Source organism: Penicillium chermesinum (assembly GCF_028974085.1).
Source record: "Penicillium chermesinum strain IBT 19713 chromosome Unknown utg000002l:1.0-5270490.0:1.0-5274688.0, whole genome shotgun sequence".
NCBI lineage: Eukaryota > Fungi > Ascomycota > Eurotiomycetes > Eurotiales > Aspergillaceae > Penicillium > Penicillium chermesinum.
Genome location: NW_026695312.1, coordinates 3,723,345 through 3,741,533, shown reverse-complemented (window position 1 = coordinate 3,741,533; position 18,189 = coordinate 3,723,345). Strand labels below are relative to the sequence as shown.

The following is an 18,189-nucleotide window of genomic DNA, read 5'->3' as shown; positions in this document are numbered from 1 at the left end:
GAAGCAGTGGATGGTTAGACTTGTACCAGTATTTCATGACTCTCCCCATAAACCTTCGTCGCACTTACTAGTGGCTACTCGTAAGTCAAGAAATGCAAAAGTAAGTCTGCCATGGAAGCACTCCTGGCCACTTCTATCTGCAGATGAGGAAGACGTGGATGTGAATATACTATATTTATTGATGATGGGCTACCAGTGAGGGGGCATGGTAGAAGTTGATGAGCATTCTAAGATGAAGATGGATAGAGTATGTGTAGATGGGGAAATATATTCGTGATGGTGTTTGCTGTCTACTTGGACATGGAGGGTGACTCCGTTTTAAGGAGGCAAACGAGTTTCACGGGCGCTCGGATAATCTTGTCCAATTTCCCAGTCCCTCTGGTTCAAGAGCTGAGCTGTCGGCCTCTAAATTATTTCCTAGCCTCTTCTCTTTCTGTGCCTCTTGTCTTCCTATGCCGGCGAGGAACCGTCTCACAAATATCTCAAGTAGTTCTGGCCGCCCCACTCAGGCCAGAAAGCAGCTAAAGCCACCGAAATCTGCTCCAGAAACATTCGGCGCACCATCCAAAAACGCATGCTTTTTTCTTCATGTACAATAAACAATCTACACTTCCATATCTACACGGTATCGCGTACCGTCGTTGCCCAAGACTTCCAGCAACAGATCCATAAGCTTCGTAAGCTCATCTGGGCCCAAGGGAGGCATATCTATTGTTCGAGACCGGCTAAGTAATGACCAAAGATCCTAGTGTATGGGCTGGCGAAGAGACCAGGAGCTTATTGCTGGAGTCAAATGTTGGTATAGTAGTAGAGGGTCTGGCGACATTTTCTCAGCCAGGCTAGTCAGGAATTAATGTCAAAGTGAGGGTGTTGAAAAGCGAAGAAATAAGCCACTTGGTAAAGTTGTCTGGTGGGAGCTGAAGGCTGGGAAGGGGAAGAGACAGGGCTATAGAGCAAGTAATGGCCTTCCACCTCAACCCCTCCCCGGGTGCCGCAGTTGGGGGGACGCCCCTATGCGCAATCTAGCACTTGCCGTTTTGGTCGACATGTGCTCGTTACTTCTGGTGAACCCAGCCAAGAGGTAAGCGTCGGGGAGGAAATGGGGGGTGGGATGGGCGCGTGTCCTAGGCACGCGGGACAATGTTTTTTTTTTGAATATTTAAAGAAGAGTATTCATGGAGACTTTCTTTTCAACTTGACTGTACTTTGAGCACTCTAGTCTTTGTGGTTGTTGAGAAATCGGAATATATCAAAAAGGTTGATGAAGTTATTCGCCTCACTTCGACAGCCCTATTTGAAGAACAGCTGCTATATATCAGTTTTCTGGAGGCTTCTGGTTCGATTCAAGGCGTCAGTCCTTTCCCCCTTTCTTTCTTTCTTTCTTTTTTTTCACCTTTTCACCTTTCATTTTCATATACGTTCATGAAAATTGGAGTCTACAGATAGTACACAACACTTACTGGGGTGCTCTACCGCCAGCCCAGCCACCAGAAGATGATTTCCCCAGTAGCTATGTGGGTCTACTCTAGTCGACTAGCATTTAGCAACAGAAGGCCAGGTAGAGGACTGCTGGTATGAAGTAGGAAGTCCACTAGTACTGTGACCATGCTATGGTATCAATGGCATCGATAATCTTCTCATAACTATGTCTGAAGACTAAGCCCAAGCAACTTATATTCAAGCACGTCAGAACGCAGTAAACAATCACTGCATATGGAATATGGAGCTAAAATGGCATAAGAAAGTCTACTATGCTTGTACAAGATTGTGAAGAGGGATGCCCCGCGTCCAAGAAAAATCGACCAGCCACCGGGGTCCTCAAGAGCTGCCGGGGTATCAAATGCAAAATCTTTTCTAGATACACGTTTCAATTCTTATAATCATGAGTTATTCTGAGGATCGGTCCTCATTCAATATGCCTCATTAACGCTGTTCGTAGCAGCGGGTTCAACGGTTTCGCCTTGTCCCGGAAGACCAGAAGTGTTCGACGGCTCCAACTGGTCGTTCTTCTCCTCTGACTCAACCACACTACCGAAGCTTTCTTCTCCTGATGCTTCTGGCTCACGTAGAGGTCCAGATTCAGGCGGACCGTCCATTTCATGGGCCCGCTCCCGTTCCACCTGTTCTTCTCTCTTCTGCCTCCTCCCAGCTATCAACGACCTCGGGCTGCTTAGCAGGCTTTGCAGCTCCAATGCCAGGGCGGAGAACAAGGCGCTCTTTCTTCCCGGTCCCGACCTCGCCTAATGCCGAGAACATTGTTCTACTACCAAACAAGCTCTGCATTGGGGTCGAACTCCGGGTGCTCGCTGCGCTGCTCTCTGCACTACCTTTCTTCCCACGTGACGCAACCTGCGCCCAGCCATCGCCTGCTGCGCCGGACTGCGTCTTTGCAGCTTCGCGGGCAGCCTTGACTTCCAGTGCTGCGGCACGTTGGGCCTCGCGTTCCTTGGTACGCTCGCGCTCGCGGAGTTTGACACATTCACGGACGCTCATACCACCGATACCGATTGAGGTCCCGCTGCCGACTCCGAAGACTGGCGGAGTCCAGGCAAGGGGCTTCAAGACGAAGACGTGGCGATGAGGTTCCGGATCGTGGCTTTCTGTCACAAAGCCCCAATCGGTGGCGAGAGAATGAGAGAACGCGCGGAGGGTGGACTTGGCTGGAGCGAAGCGGACGGAACGGGTCGTGGTATCAGTGGCCAGAGAGTGGAGAGTTGATTCGTAGGTTTGAAGGGTGGATAGAGATACCGTTGAGGCGAGTTTGATGTACTGGTCAAGGGTTTCAGCAGAATAGGGAAGGTTGATTGCCGTAAACGCTGGCACCGTGGTGCTTTGATTAATATCAACCCCGAGAGCTGAAGCGAGGGAGCGGTTTCGCTCCAAACGAGAGCACTCCTCGTCACAGGTCAGCGGAGTCGTGACAGGTAGGCGTTCTGATTGGATCATCACACCCTTGGATATGATAGCCTTGGAGGCATTACAGCGTCGCTCTTGTCGTAATCGCCCACAACCGCATGTTACCGCAATTGTGGATGAACAGGGTGTCTTTTCTGGACAGGGATATGGAGCATGGCAAGGCTCAGTGCATGGGTGTCCACATAGAGGCTTTGTCTTCCCACAAGCCTGTTGACAAGGCTTCTTCTCATCTTCGCATTCACCATCGCGGTGGCAATCTTTCCTGCAGAAATGAGAGCCGCATTTGAGCTGCTTCCCGCAAGGTCGACCACACCGAGGCTCTGAAAGCCAGCATGGAACATTTTTCACGATCTGGTCGCCACACAAACACTTCTTTTCGGTCAAAAAAGGGCATTTGGGGCACGATTCTTCGTCGGTATGGCAAGTGTGGGCAGTCTGAGGGTGACCACACGGCTTCTGTCGCTCACAAGGGAACGAACAGTCTGGAGGTTTGGTACCGCATGGCTGTGGTGGATATAAGATGGTTCTGCCGCAATTGCACGAGATCTCCTCGAAAATCGCTTCACGGCAGGTGTTACAAGCGCCTTTATGGCAAAGCTCCGGGCATGTGTGTCGTCCACATTTCAGCGTCCGACCACAAATCCGCGTGCAGATATGCTCTGCTTCAATATCTTCATCACTGGGGCGAAGATGTGATTTGAGCTTGCGTCGAATGGCTTGGCGTTCGATAGCCTTTTGCTCTCCCGGGCAGCACCGTTCTGTGCAGGTATGGCGGCCGCAGTGAAGAGTCGTTTTACACATGCGGAAACATTGGGGTTGCTGGATATTTCCTTGGTGACAAATGCTCATAGATGTGGTGCGGCCACATTGGCACTGAATTGGCATACGGCGGTGACATGAGCCACATGGACCAGTATGGCAGATTTGATCGCACGAATGGCCACAGCTGAGCATCTTACCACATGGCTCCGAGCAATTCGGGATGGGGTCTTCGCACGAGGTACGAGGTGTATAGCCATCAATCTTTTCCAATGGTGTTTTCCCGCAGGGACAACGGAGTACGGTATCTGGCGACTTCGGACAGTGTGCTGGGCGTGAATCCGGAGGGTGACAATTCTTCTCACAAGAATGTAATCCGCAGTCAAATGAGCGGTTACAGATATCTGTGCACCCGAAGCATCCCGTCCATTCCTCTTCAGACCCGTCGTCATAAATAATATGACTGTCCATTTCGTCTTCCTTGGAATTGCACAACATTTCTGTCTGTACTTTTCCACAATAGCAACGAGCCTCAATCCTTACCTCGCATGCTCCACATAGCCCTTCATGGCATGGCAACGGACATGTGTGTTCTCCGCATGGTAAAAGGTCACCGCAAGTCTCGCCACAGCTCCAACCATGCTCGTAGTCGGTATCCTGACACCTTTTAGTTGAGGAATTCCGACCACAGAAGCAGTCCTGGGTAGGTCCGATGGCAGTACATGGTTTACAAGGACCAGCATGGCACGTCGAATCACACGGATGGGGGCAGCCCTTGCGGGGACGAGAGCATGTCTGGCCGCAGGAGTGCGGAAAAAGACCTGGTAGAGGCCGAGGGTCGATCTCCTTTTCACACCAGCAAGAATATGTTGTGGGGAGTGTTTCATGAGCCAGGTTACAGCCCGGACACCTCCATGCACGAGCCGCAACAGGCTCGTCACCGTTCTCAAGTTGTCTATTTCGTTGCGCAGCAGCTCCCTCGTTAGTCGACCATTTCTTGACGCAACTCAGATGAAACACAGTCCAACACAGTTCGCAAGACCAGACCTTCGATCGCCGACCCAGTTCACTCGTACAGATTGGGCATTCGTATAGGTTATGGGCAATGTCTTCGTGGATACGGGTTGCAATATCGTCTGCGACTGATTTGGTTGTGACTTTGGGCTCCTTGGGTGACGGCTTTGATCTAGGCTTCCCTTTCCCTTTCATTGACGGCCCAGGTATGGATGGAGTTGACTGGTTATTTGAAGCCGGCATCCCTGGAACGAAATCTGGTGCATCAGCTCGAAGATTGTCGTTCGCAGAGGTGCTATCCTGCTGAGCTTCGGCCTCTTCGCCTGGCTTCGTCAGCCGAGCGCCAAATCCCCGAGCCCTCATACCACGAGATTGATGCTGAGATGACCGCTCAGTGTGCTTCGGTCTATCCCCCTCGGTTGTTTGTTGATGGCCACTGCCGCGGCCTCTTCGTCGATTGCTTCGGCGGGAGCGTGATTGATCATTTTGTATGTTTGAGCCTCCAGGTTGCTCTGTTCGCGATTGCTCTAATTGAGGGGCAGACTGCGAGAATTGGTTCTCCGATGGCTGCGGTTGCCTGTTCGGTGAGTGTTCTGGATTGGCGGGGCCCCTCCCGCGGCGTTTATTTCTCGAGCGCGGAGCTTTTGGGGCGGAGACAGGGGGAGCTGCGTCTGACATGGTTTGCGATGTGTGCAAAGAGGAAGTGGCGACTGCTAACGCGCTCATACAAAATGGAAGTTATCGACTTTGCCAGGAAACGTGGAATGAAAGTAGATAGTGTTTGAACTGTCGTTATGGAGGTCTCGATAATCACCCGGGGCGAAAGGTTGCTTCTGCGGCTGAAAACAAATAACAGAGACAAAGGAAAGCAAAAACCGAAGCCGATAGAAGCCTCAAAGGGCAAAACGTGTTTTTGAAGAAACGAAGCTGCTGGAAGCCTGCGATAAAAACCCTCGAGGCGGCAAAATCGAGCGGAAACATAGGCGGTATCTCGGTGGCGCCGTGAGTCAATGTCAGTGGTAGGTGACTCACGGTGGGGCAGTTCGACAAGTTTTTATGTGGGAGCTTTGGGGGAATAAACTTGAATGAGTGTGGATGATACGTCTGCAGAAAACCCCTCGGTGGTGAGACTGGATCACTGATTAGCATGGGTGATTCGAAAATACCCTGGTCCCATATATGTACTACGGCTGATGAACCATCCTCGAGGACCGTTTATCTAGTAGTTACCTATGTACCCTTGCTATGGCTTTATAATATGTCTGCCATTCCACCCAAGGACCCCAATCCAGCAGATAGCAGCCAAAATGCATCAAGTTTCAAGGGTTCTTTCAGAACATAAAATAACGTCAATTTAGCTTCGATCCGAGCCAGTAACAATAAACATACATCTCTCTCATCAGACAAAAACGTAAAGCCAAAGCTGGTCGCTATGCAAAATCCAAACTCATCCAAATCGACCACTTGAAACATCGAATCCTGTGGAAGACAAACCTGTCGTTTTTGAAAGGGGCCCAAATCCCAGTAAATAGTCCGCTCAATTAAGTATCTTTTACACGAAAACAACAATCTCACCGCGATCATTCCGGCGTAGTCGCAAAGAGCGCCAGAGATCCTTCTCATCATCGCCTTGACGTTCGCGATCAGCTTCATAGCCATTATCGAAGTCACGGTGGAAGCGCTTCAATGCTTTATGAATTGAGCAGCCGCGCTCAGAATCGCGAGACACGAGTGAGAGGAAATGCTCTGCCATCTCACGCATCAAAGGATCTTCTTCCCTGCGCGCAGGTGGCTGAGAGCGCTTGTAGACAGTGACTTGCCGGCTATCGCGACGGGGGGATCGCGAGTCAGAGCGGCGGCGCTCATCAGACTGCTTCTGGCGACGGGAAGGCCGATCACCGTCATTGGGGTTGCTGCTCTTACGCTTGGACTTGCGGACCTCAGCATACTGGTCAGACGCATTGCGTGCGCGACCAGACTTCTTTTTGCGCACTTCGAGCTGCATGTCTGCACTCGAGTCGCTGCCGCGCCGAGGACGTACGAGCGCGCGAGAGTTTTCCGTCCCGCCGCCGCTACTTCCGGAGACGACGGATCCTGTACCTCCGAACATGGAAGAAACAAGACGCTCGGCACGATTCTTGATCGAGATGCCGAGACCGGGGTCGCCGTTGCCGTTCGATTCCTTACCGTTGGTTTCTTTGCCGTTACGGCGGCTGCGCTTGATAGGCGAAGATGCATCCTGGAGGATTTGACGGCCCACTTCAGGAGAGCCGTCGAAATCCTGCGAGGGGGATCGCATCATGCGGTTCAAGCCGCCAGTCAGGCCGGAATGGTTGAGGAGGGGGGTGCCGGCATTGTTGATTACGCTGGAGGGGGCGTCGACCATAGGGGTGTCAATGTCGTGATTCGCAGGGGTGCTGAGATGATCTTCTTGTCCACGCTTGCGTTTCTTCTCACTAGCGGAGACCGACGCACGCTTGTCTTCCTTGCGGCGGTCCTTCTTTTTCTTTGGCGCTGGAGTCACGAACTCTGTAGAGATATTAGGAAGCTGATTGGGATAGAGAGAGGGTGGAATGGGTTCCGCGCCGTATGAGAAACCGTTTTCTTCATATGCTATGTCGTAATTACCTTCGTCGTCGGATTTGGTGTCCAGATGGGCTAAAGCTTTGCTGGGTTCAAACACGGATGGCGCATGGTCAACCATGGCCATTTGCTCCTTGGGAGCAGCAAGAGAAACCTTGGAGGCATTGGGCGTCTCATCAGTCACCAAATAGTCAAAGACGTTGACCGGCTTGGTCATAGCCTCTGAGGTTGGCTTTGCTTGAGAGACAGGGGGAGGGGTTGGTGCCGGTGGAGGGGCTAAGGTGTCGGTCAACTTGGGCTCCACCAGGTCGACATCGGGAGCATCCTCAACCTTGGGCTGCTGGCTGCGCGCATTTGGATTGCCGTTCTTATTTGGTGTGTTGTTTTGGTTCTTCTTTTTTGTTCGGTTTTTCTTTGTACAGTGCGCCTTGATACTTCTGCGCCTCGCTCATACACGACTATGCAAGGGGGCAACCAATTGTTAGCAACGGCCATGACAACAGCGGAATGAGTGCTCCAACAAGATCAATTGAGCGCATCTAATCGCGTCCCCTCTATTTTTGCGCGGGGTGCAGTTGGCATAACATTGGGAAGGAGCAGCATAAGCCAGTGGTTGACATACCGTATGCGACCTGTACTCGGTGCCATTGAAATGAACCATGCAGTCAATGCAAGTAAAGGATGCGCCGCGACACTGACCGCGGTGGGGATCAAGTTTCTTCTTGGTGAGGACATCGCCACAGCCCTGTCGTCGTGCAACCGTTAGCAACAGTCTTGTGAACCCCCAGTCCAGGTGAGTTTCAGCATTGTAAGAGGACAGTCCTTCGTGCGTACCTCGCAGGAAAACGACACCATGGTTCGAACGATTCACCCCACCTGGGATGTATCAAAGCGCAAGCGCAGGGTATAAACCGGAAGAGAATGATGCAGCGAAGGGGGAATGCGAAGGTTGAAAGTTCTGGGGATGGATGACACGGAGAAACTCCCGAGACAGAGAAGGTTATCCCTTGCAGCGAAAGCACATACACATGCGCCGGACTGCCGAGTTTCAGAGTTTCAGAATTTCAGCAGAGGCCAAAGTCGCCTTCAGGTATTTTTTTTCGCGCGTCGAAAATTGAGGGCGCGTAGATGGACGCTAGTCTCAATGAAGTAATGCGCTAGACTAAATCGGGTGAAATATTGGATGCGATGGCGATAAGAGCCAACAGGTTATCGCAAGAACGATGTATCAAAGGGGGAGGGGGGTTTGAGACCAAACTTCTCAGGTTCAAAACAGTTTCTGGGGTCAAGGTAAAATAAAAGGACCACCCCCTTTTCTGGCCCGTTTCATATTCGCGCCTGAACGCGCCGCTCAATACACTAAGGCCCTCCAAGGTGGGCGATTCCCGTGCTGCCGATCGCGATCGCGTGGTTGGTTGGTGGATGGTCGAGGAGTCAGGAGACCATGGGCTGTCATTTGCTATCACCTGAAGCCTGCATCGTGCATCGGGCCTTGCCATAGATCTGCCCGTTGGTCATGGCCCCTCGTTCCACAGCTCTCTATTTTTGGCTTTGATACCTAGGCAACGATGTTAATCTATCGCGTTGGGACTATATACGCCCTGCTTGCCAGTACAAGTACCCACGGCGTCCTGCGAGTCCTTTCAAAGCACCGTAACCTAGCAGTGATTTATCTAAAAGCGAAAGATCTGGCAGTATCTTTGGATTTGCTTCTTCCGGTGGCACTGGCAGACATAATGGTACTAGTACTGTCGTCATAACCTTGAGAAAGCCGAGGCCATCTGCAACTAGCGACTAGGGCAATCCTGCGGGGATCACGAGGGTGCGATATCGCGGCAACCATGGATCGCTCCCTCACTAGTCTGTATAAGTGACCTGGAATACACAAGAGGGAGAGCAGATATACTATTCCAAAGGCAGAGCTTTGTCTCTCCGGAATGCGACTAAATCTAGGCCTAGCGCCAGACATGCAGGTCATGCGCCGAGGGCTGGATCACCGGATGAGAGAACGATCCAATGCGCGCCATTCGGGTCATGCACGACGGAGGATAACCCGGGGATCGGCACTCGGGATCACTGCAAGAGGGCTGTGGCTGTGTTCGATACATCATGATCTATGCTAATCGCTACCTACTGTATCATTCTCGGGTCCACGTCTTTGGATTTGGTAGTATACTAAAGCGATAAGGATATGTCAGATGCCAGGCGATTCCTGTTTCTGCACAACTCCCAGATGTCTTGACTTAGTCTCAAAAACTCGGATAACATGTTTTAGTAGACCTACTTCTAGTAATGGTCAACTGCGGGGCTGGCCAGGACTATTCTAGGAGGGGTACAAATGATGGTGGTCCTTCCAAGGGTGTCAGTTACCCCCGCTCTGAAAACCTTCAACTGGGAACTATCTGAGCACACGTCGGTTATTTCAGATGCTTTTTGAAAAAGCTTGCGAGCGTGTTGTATCTAAAACATAAACCGGTATTAGCAATGTCACAAGCTGAATGGGGGGAAATTCAGACAGGACGCACCCTCGAATGTATTCAGCACAACCATGCTCATCTTCAAGCTGAGCGCGCGCCCCCATCCAACCGTGCCACATGGAGCTGTAAGTTTCAACATGCCCACCAATTCCGTTTCCAGAGATAATTTGTGAGTATTCTTTCACAACATCTGCTGGTTCATCTTTGGATGCCAAGACAATATGCGGAATGGTTAGTCGCTCAGCGTCTACTTTCTCTAATCGCCTGTTGGCAGTAGCGTTGTCAGTTTAGAGATAATGTATACGAGAATAAGGAGACAGTGCCTACCCAGGATGTGCCTGTCCAGTTGCCGCGAATGGTGTATCGGGCCCCGAATTAAGGACAGTAAGCTGGTTTCCTTTAGTACAGAATGTTCACATGGGTTCGGACATCCCGTCCTACCTTGCCACCCCAGCACAAGCCATAAGCGCCCCAAGTCTGTACTGCCGTGAATCGGGCTTTGCTTGCAGCCATGATAGCAATGAGAACCTCAGAATTTTGAGGCAGTGCTGCCGTTCCACCCATGAACTTAGTCAACACTCTTGACCTTTCTTCCGGGTCTAAAGAGAACCATGCAGGCTGAGCAGCATCACCACGGAAAAAGTCGGGGACTAAAACTAGAGCATCGAGCTGGCTGGCCAGACGGTCGGCTCCTTGCAGGGTCTGAGATGCGAGACCAAAAGCATCATAGACGCCTAGAATGCCAACTGATGCAGTTTCAGGGCCTGTCACGTCTGCTGGGTCGTCAACAAACCCTGAATTATCAATATTTCCGGAGTATCAGAAATCCTCACATGTCTTGATTCCAGCAATGTCCAGATAACGTCCATTTGCTGTGTACCCTGTGGGCACCACAGGAGGGATAGTACGACAAGCCTCACAGGACATAACGAGATAAAAAAGAGATAGGAATACTAAATGTTTGTATTAGCTGTAGGACTTTCCAAAAAAAGAGCTACGGTTCAGTGGAAGGAGATCCTGCGTCGTGGGGTAGAAAAGATAGGCAGATCCTGCCGGTACCGGGAGGTCCCCTTTGTAGCTCTTCCGACCCAAAGTGCGCGATTGAGACCGAGCGACGACATGATCTCTGACTGCCAATCGTTATCTGCTGCCAGCCTATGGGAGAATCTCCAGTTCTATAGACTGGAGGGGCTGCGGGTCACTTTCCCTTTCACCGGGCCGTTAACGGCTTAGCAAACCATGCCGACCAACGGTGATCTCAAGAAAGTGCTTTCCAAAAGGCCGGGACCGGGATATCTCAAACATGAAATGATGCTGAAGACTGCAATGTTATTAAGACCGATAGAGTAACTATTTAAAGGCTCGACGAACGTGAAAATCTCCTGATTCCAGAGAAGAACGCAGACCGCATCAAGCAAGCTCGCTGTGAACAATCAAGTCTGAAGTTATCCAATATGCAGATCATTGCAATCTCCGAAATCCCAACAACACAGGCCAGCCATATTATTCGCAAGGGCGGCACAATGCGCCAGGCGTTGCTCTCCGCAAGCGAACCCGATGGGCTGAACTTTCGTTTCATCCGAAGCCAATATCAAAGCGGAGACGCAGCTTTCGAGTCACCAAGGCATCATCATGCGTTTCAACAGGTTCGTTTCACCGAGTCTGGAATAGTTAACTATGCGCCTGGTCGCTATATCCCCGAGGGTGACCTTGCATATTTCCCCCGTGGTGCTTTTTACGGCCCCCAGCGCAAGGACCAAGGGGTGGGCCTCTTGCTTCAATTCGGATTCCATGGAGAGCACCAGACTGGTCCAGAATGGGCACGACACCGTGAAACGGCCCTCAAGAATCTTAATTCTAAGGGTCGTCTTGAAGGCGGCATCTACTATGAGAAGGACGCAGTCACTGGCCAGGAGACGATGTGTGATGCCGCCCAGGCGATTTATGAGCAACAGTATCTGGCGCAGACAGGCAGAGAGTTCAGAATTCCCCCCCGAGGGCTACGATGAACCGATTCTGCTACATCCGTCCGCCTTCCAGTATTTCCCAGTTTCCGATGGCGTTAGAATGAAGCAGCTTGGGCACTTTTTCGACCACCCAGGCCCGAATGCCGACATCCAAATTTGTATGATGGAATTGGAAGACGGTGCTTCCTATGTATTTGAGAAGATCGTCCCCACGTTGCATGGACACTTGATGCAGGTCTCAGAGTCGAAGAGAAGACGTATGACGGGCTTACCTGCCTCTACAGCCCACGTGGTGAAACTCTAACGGTGCATGCCAAGCCCCCAGCGAATCGACATGCTGTTGAGCTTTATGTGTTAGTATTGCCACGGCTTGACTAATGGCAGATCGTCTGATACTACACCAGAAAATTGTAGAGCTGGCAATATTTATTATGAATGTAAAATTGTTGTTCAGCTTATCAATGGTAGTAAAGTTTTTTGTGAATGATTGCGGTACATGAAGATATTGCGTCACAACTTCTTTAAAGAGGCTAGCCTGAGTCAGGCCACATATCATGGCGTTTTATACTCAAAGTTCTCTCAGTACCCGCGCTCTGGTTGTAACGAGTTATGGTCTTGAGCAGCCTAGTTCAATATGCTTCATAGTGCTCGTAGAATTTAAGCTGACACGTTTTGGGGGATAAAATTTCTTGTTTCGGAACTTATTCGTAATCCATGCATCATAAACCGTGGAGTACTCGGCGCGCCTCTGCAAACGGTAGGACAGAGTCGTAATTGCGACGCCGACAATAGAAATGCGCTAGTCCTATAATGGTAAGACCACAGCACATCAGCCAATTATATCAAGTTATTGGGATCCGGGGTCTCTGTAGTGGGGCTGCTAATGAGACTTGATTGGCTGTAATTATGATTATCTGATCCGCCCCACAGCTTATCTGATTCTAGTCCACCTTTCTGTCGCACTGTACTCCATTACACGCTTCAAGGTGGAGAGCTGGATTTAGGTAATCCTTGCTTCCGGTCATCTATCAAACATTTACCCCATAATCAGGATTCCTCCATCTCTCCTCGAACATCTTCAGTCCTCATGAACCTCTGAAGACGCTCCTCGCTAGCCTAGGGCCTTTGGTGCAGATCTCTAGATCCGTCACCATGGGCGTCTTCGATCCCATTCGCGATCGGAATGACGATGGCCGAGCCACCGGTCCTTTGACAGGCATAGAGGAGTATTTGGGTGCTCCTGACAAGTCTGCTCCATCGACTACCACCCCCACCGATCCCAACGCGAACACAGACACGACCGCCCCCGCCCATTCGCGAGAGCCCGTCGGCATTGAGGAAGATGAAAAGCACAATACGGAGAATCCTGACCACGTCACAACGGAGGTCGGTCTTGGCCAACAGAGGGCTGAAGCTGCCGCTCTTGTTTGGAGTAAGCCGGCTGTGTTCGGCATATACGCCTGGTAAGTATACAAGTCTATCTGCTTACAGCATCCGTTGTTTGACCAAAATGAACTTGAAGGATCTGGATATGCTTCTTTATGCTTGCATTTCATTCATCGATCAGCAGCAATCTGATAAACTTTGTCTACTCCGATTTCAAGCTGGCGCCTCAAGTCTCGACCGCCTACATCCTTTCCTCGGTCATCAACGGCGTTCTCAAGCTGCCTCTTGCCAAGACATTGCACCTTTGGGGTCGAGCGGAGGCTTTGCTGGTATCTACGACAATATACATTCTAGGAATGATTATCCTGGCCGCGTGTAATGGCCCGAGTGCATTTGCTGCTGGATATGTGCTCTACTGGATCGGATACAGTTGTATCTACCTGGTCCTAGATATCTTTGTGGCTGACACCTCCGGGTTGCGCTCGAGGGCATTTGCGTTCGCATTTGCATCAACGCCATTCATATGCACCGCGTTCACTGGCCCTTTGGCAGCTACGTCAATCCGCTTACTCTGTGGATGGCGTTGGGGCTATGGAATGTTTTGTATCATCCAACCTGCAGTCATATGCCCACTGGCTCTGGTGTTCAAGTTTTATGAGTGGAAGGCTGTGAAGATAGGAGTCTGGGAGCGTCAATTAAGTGGAAGGACGAAGATGCAATCTATCGTTCATTATTTCCACGAGTTTGATGGTGAGTGCCTGCTACGTCCAGCATTCCGGATTCTCAAAAGCTAACTTGAACAGTCATCGGCGCGTTTCTTCTCATGGCAGCTTGGGTACTTATACTTTTGCCATTCGGCTTAGCACAATACGGACGCTCCCAGTATCACAGTGCTACCTTCATTGCTCAAATAACCGTGGGTGTCGTCATGCTTTTCGTATTCGCTGCCTGGGAAAAGTGGGGGACCCGAACCCACTTCATCAAATATGATCTGATGAAACAGCCTACGATCTTAGGTGCTTGCACCTGCTCTGCTGTCATGTACTTCAGTTTTTACCTGTGGGATCAATACTTCTACAACTTCGTCCTAATTACCTACCACTTGAACTCGACAATGGCTGGCTACATGATGCAAATCTACAATGTCGGGTCAACATTTTGGTCTCCGATACTGGGAATTGTTATCTATTTTACGCGCCGGTTCAAGTACATATGTCTCTTCTTCGGAGTGCCACTGATGCTTCTTGGCTCTGGATTGATGATCTACTTTCGTGGACAAGATCATGGCATAGGATACGTCATCATGAGCCAGATCTTCATTGCTTTTGGTGGTGGAACGCTGGTAATTGGAGAGGATATGGCCGTCATGGCCTGTGGCGGTCGTGAAGGAACCCCGCTGATGCTGGCATTGATCGGCTTGTTCTCGAGCATTGGTGGCTCCATCGGCTACGCAGTCTCCGCTTCAATCTACAACAATGTGTTTGTAGAGGCGCTGGCGAGTCACTTACCGCCAGACCTCAAAGCCAATGCCACCCAAATCTACACCGCGGGCATCGGAGTGCAGGAAACATATCCTGTTGGGTCTCCCCTTCGCGATGCTTGTGTATACGCTTGGGGGTATGCCCAACGCATGAATTGCATTGCATCGACGTGTGTCCTTGTATTGCTCGTTCCGGCCGTCGCGGTGTGGAAGAATTACGACGTCGGCAAGAAGCAAAACAAGGGCACGATGATCTCTAACTGATAAGCTTCCGGTCTTGCTCCGCTATGCAGTTCTTGCCAAATAGCTTCATGATCTTACTCACTTTACGATTCCATGGCGGTTTTCTCGAAGCATATGATTTCTATTGATGCATTTTCTATCGCAGGGCTTTCTTCAGCCCTATCCTAACGATGTTTCTTAAGGACAGGCGGGTGATGCCGAGGTGGCACAAAAATGGACTTCCATAGCTCGATTTATTTATGATCCTTGAATGCATCGAATCACTCTTTCGGAATGAAATACACCGGGCTCTCCATCAAAGCTCACGTTTCCTCATTTCCCTTCACTTAACCCCGCAAACTCGGTGGCCCTTGCAGATTACGCTAACGCTGTAAGGATGATCCGCTTGTCGATCAAATTAACAATGCGACGCTGCGCTCCGATAAGGTAACATCCCATTCCTAACCAGCTTGCTTATTCTCCCACCTTTGCCCACCACACAGCCGGGTCAGCAAAGCCAGACGCGCCAGGCACTTGCCTTAACCAGCTTCCGGCTCCGTACCAGTGTCATGCTCCCCTTGCATACCCGCGTCCTGGGGATCACCCTCGTGCTGTTAGGAGCTCTTTCCCCGGCAACAGCTACGAGAGATGACCTCAAATACGTCAATCCGCTGATCGGGTCGACAAATGGCGGCAATGTTTTCGCGGGCGCAAGTCTGCCTTATGGCCTTGCCAAACCTGTCGCTGACGTCGATGGCGAGAATACAGGCGGCTTCTCTACTGATGGGAGCAATGTAACTGGCTTTTCACACATGCATGATAGCGGTACCGGTGGAAATCCGTCAATGGGACAGTTTCCGCTGTTTCCGCAGTACTGCGCTGACAACGATATCAACAATTGCAAGTTTCCGAAGGCTGCGCGTGCTGTGCATTATAAGAATGACTCGGTCGAGGCCCGGCCGGGGTACTTTGCACTGACGCTCGAAAATGGCATCCGCGCGGAAATGACATCTGCGCGGCGAGCTGCTCTGTATCGGTTCACGTTTCCTGAAGAGAAGACTGAGAATGGCACGGCGCTGGATCCGACTATCTTGCTTGATCTGACGGATATTTACGATACCCGACAGAATGCATCTATCAGCATCAATAGAGAGTCAAGCCGTGTCAAGGGCAACGGTACTTTTCTACCGAGCTTTGGCGCAGGGAGTTATAAGGCCTATTTCTGCGCTGATTTCTCGGGCGCGACGGTTCGTGATAGTGGGATCTGGGTCAATGATCGCGCCGGGTCTGAGCCAAAAGAGATATTCGTTACTAGAGGGTTTAACAACTTCTATCTTCAAGCCGGAGGATTTGTCACCTTTAATCGGCCAGAAAACGGGGCCGTCACAGCACGGGTGGGCGTTAGTTATATCAGCTCCGACCAGGCGTGCTCAAATGCAGAGGAGATTTCAGATCCGTTAAATGACTTTGACGCATTGCGAAGTACAGCTGAGACCGCCTGGCGCGACAAACTTAGCCCAATCAAAGTCACACCAGGCGGAGTAAGCGACGATATTCTCCGCAGTTTTTGGACTGGTATCTACCACACCATGCTCTCACCGCAGGATCTCACGGGGGAGAACCCCCTATGGTCCAGCGATGAGCCGTATTTCGACTCATTCTACTGTATTTGGGATGCCTTCCGCGCTCAGCATCCGTTCCTCACCATTCTGGATCCCCGCGCACAGTCAAAGATGGTTCGCAGTCTGATTGATACGTATAAGCACGAAGGGTGGTTGCCAGACTGTCGCATGAGCCTATGCAAGGGCTGGACTCAGGGTGGCTCTAATGCGGATGTTGTCCTTGCGGATGCATATGTGAAGAACTTGACTGGTATTGACTGGGAGCTGGCCTACAAGGCACTGGTGAACGACGCAGAGAACGAGCCCCTAGAGTGGTCCTACGAAGGCCGCGGGGGTCTTCAGAGCTGGAAGAGGTTGCACTACATCCCGTACCTCGACTTCGATTATCTAGGATTCGGCACCAACTCTCGCAGTATTTCGCGGACGGTAGAATATGCCTATAATGATCATTCCGTGGCAGTCGTGGGCAAAGGCCTGGGCAAGAAAGACTATACGACCTATCTTTCTCGAGCCAACAACTGGAAGAATCTTTTTAAGCGTGATCAAAAGTCAATCCTGACGAATGGCACCGATACGGGATTCACTGGTTTCTTCCAGCCCAAGTATCTTAATGGCACATGGGGCTACCAGGACCCTATTGCTTGCAGCCCTCTGACAGATTTCTGCTCATTGACCTCTAATCCATCAGAGACCTTTGAATCCAGTGTCTGGGAGTATCTCTTGTACGTGTCTGATGTTTACCATCTCCGGTGTCAGTATGCTAACAGCCCTATAGCTACGTTCCACATGATATGGCAGCCTTGATCAAGTTTCTTGGTGGCGCCGACTCATTCGTGTCCCGCTTGGACTATTTCCACGAATCCGGTCTTGCCGACATCAGCAACGAGCCTGTTTTCCTGACCGTTTATGAGTATCATTATGCCGGTCGGCCTGCGCTGTCTGCTCGCCGAGCTCACAGCTATATCCCTTCGAAATTCAACTCCACCAACGACGGACTCCCTGGAAATGATGACTCCGGTGCCATGGGCTCTTTTCTCGCCTGGAGTATGATGGGTCTGTTCCCCAACGCAGGACAAAACGTCTATCTCATCGCCCCTCCTTTCTTTCAGTCCGTCGAGTACACCCATCCCGAGACCAACCAGACGGCAACGATTCGGAATGTCAATTTTGACTCCTCGTACAAGAATATCTATATCCAGAGCGCAAAGTTAAATGGCAAGCCCTACAATAAGAACTGGATCGGCCATGAGTTTTTCACCCAAGGTTGGACGCTTGAATTGACATTAGGGGACAAGGAGAGTGATTGGGGTACCAAGAAAGAAGATTTACCCCCTAGCATGAGCGATTCACTAGCCTCCGTCGAGGCACTGCATGCATGATTCCGCAATGCGCTTGGATGGCCATTGCATCCAGGCGAATGAATACACTGTACATTCTTTCTGGCGTGCTTCCGCCCGTCACAGTGCTTAGGCCGACTGCGACTATGTTTCTGGTATAGATTAGAATAAATGGGATTTGCTAGTAAGAAGTGGTCCAGATCCAGCCGGGATCTAGATAGTAACCATTGTCTATTCTTCTTCTTGTCTTGCGACTGCTCAATTTTACAGCAACGAATACCTTGGAAACCAAGATAATTTGGCTGTAATTGGGAGAGTAGCCTTTGATTCACACTCAGGATATACTTTCTACTGAACCTTTGAGCTAATCAAATAAATAATGGCGGTGTTCAACACCAGGGCTGTTAACTAGTTAGTTTAGTTAGT

At 50.7% G+C, this 18,189-nt stretch overlaps 6 protein-coding genes across 6 annotated transcripts; 3 read left to right on the top strand and 3 right to left on the bottom strand.

Annotated features, from left to right (window-relative positions):
- Nucleotides 1–1,910: 1,910 nt before the first annotated feature.
- N7468_002256 (putative NF-X1 finger transcription factor) lies at nt 1,911–5,367 on the bottom strand (the record flags this gene model as incomplete). Its single annotated transcript, XM_058471553.1, has 2 exons — nt 1,911–2,056; nt 2,121–5,367. The coding sequence occupies 2 exons, from the start codon at nt 5,365–5,367 to the stop codon at nt 1,911–1,913; spliced, it is 3,393 nt and encodes a 1,130-aa protein (XP_058334694.1).
- Nucleotides 5,368–6,241: 874 nt separating this feature from the next.
- Nucleotides 6,242–8,127, bottom strand: N7468_002255 (LYAR-type C2HC zinc finger protein; the record flags this gene model as incomplete). The annotated part of the gene is made up of 3 exons (XM_058471552.1): nt 6,242–7,684; nt 7,895–8,017; nt 8,107–8,127. The coding sequence occupies 3 exons, from the start codon at nt 8,125–8,127 to the stop codon at nt 6,242–6,244; spliced, it is 1,587 nt and encodes a 528-aa protein (XP_058334693.1).
- Nucleotides 8,128–9,568: 1,441 nt separating this feature from the next.
- On the bottom strand, nt 9,569–10,676 carry N7468_002254 (alpha/beta-hydrolase; the record flags this gene model as incomplete). The annotated part of the gene is made up of 4 exons (XM_058471551.1): nt 9,569–9,595; nt 9,764–10,013; nt 10,156–10,543; nt 10,583–10,676. 4 exons carry the CDS (start codon nt 10,674–10,676, stop codon nt 9,569–9,571), a joined length of 759 nt encoding a protein of 252 aa, XP_058334692.1.
- A 527-nt stretch (nt 10,677–11,203) lies between these two features.
- Nucleotides 11,204–11,758, top strand: N7468_002253 (uncharacterized protein; the record flags this gene model as incomplete). Its single annotated transcript, XM_058471550.1, has 1 exon — nt 11,204–11,758. One exon carries the CDS (start codon nt 11,204–11,206, stop codon nt 11,756–11,758), a length of 555 nt encoding a protein of 184 aa, XP_058334691.1.
- Nucleotides 11,759–12,868: 1,110 nt separating this feature from the next.
- Nucleotides 12,869–14,846, top strand: sit2 (putative siderochrome-iron transporter; the record flags this gene model as incomplete). The annotated part of the gene is made up of 3 exons (XM_058471549.1): nt 12,869–13,179; nt 13,239–13,852; nt 13,906–14,846. 3 exons carry the CDS (start codon nt 12,869–12,871, stop codon nt 14,844–14,846), a joined length of 1,866 nt encoding a protein of 621 aa, XP_058334690.1.
- Nucleotides 14,847–15,373: 527 nt separating this feature from the next.
- Nucleotides 15,374–17,805, top strand: N7468_002251 (GH92 family glycosyl hydrolase; the record flags this gene model as incomplete). Its single annotated transcript, XM_058471548.1, has 2 exons — nt 15,374–17,148; nt 17,202–17,805. 2 exons carry the CDS (start codon nt 15,374–15,376, stop codon nt 17,803–17,805), a joined length of 2,379 nt encoding a protein of 792 aa, XP_058334689.1.
- Nucleotides 17,806–18,189: the final 384 nt, after the last annotated feature.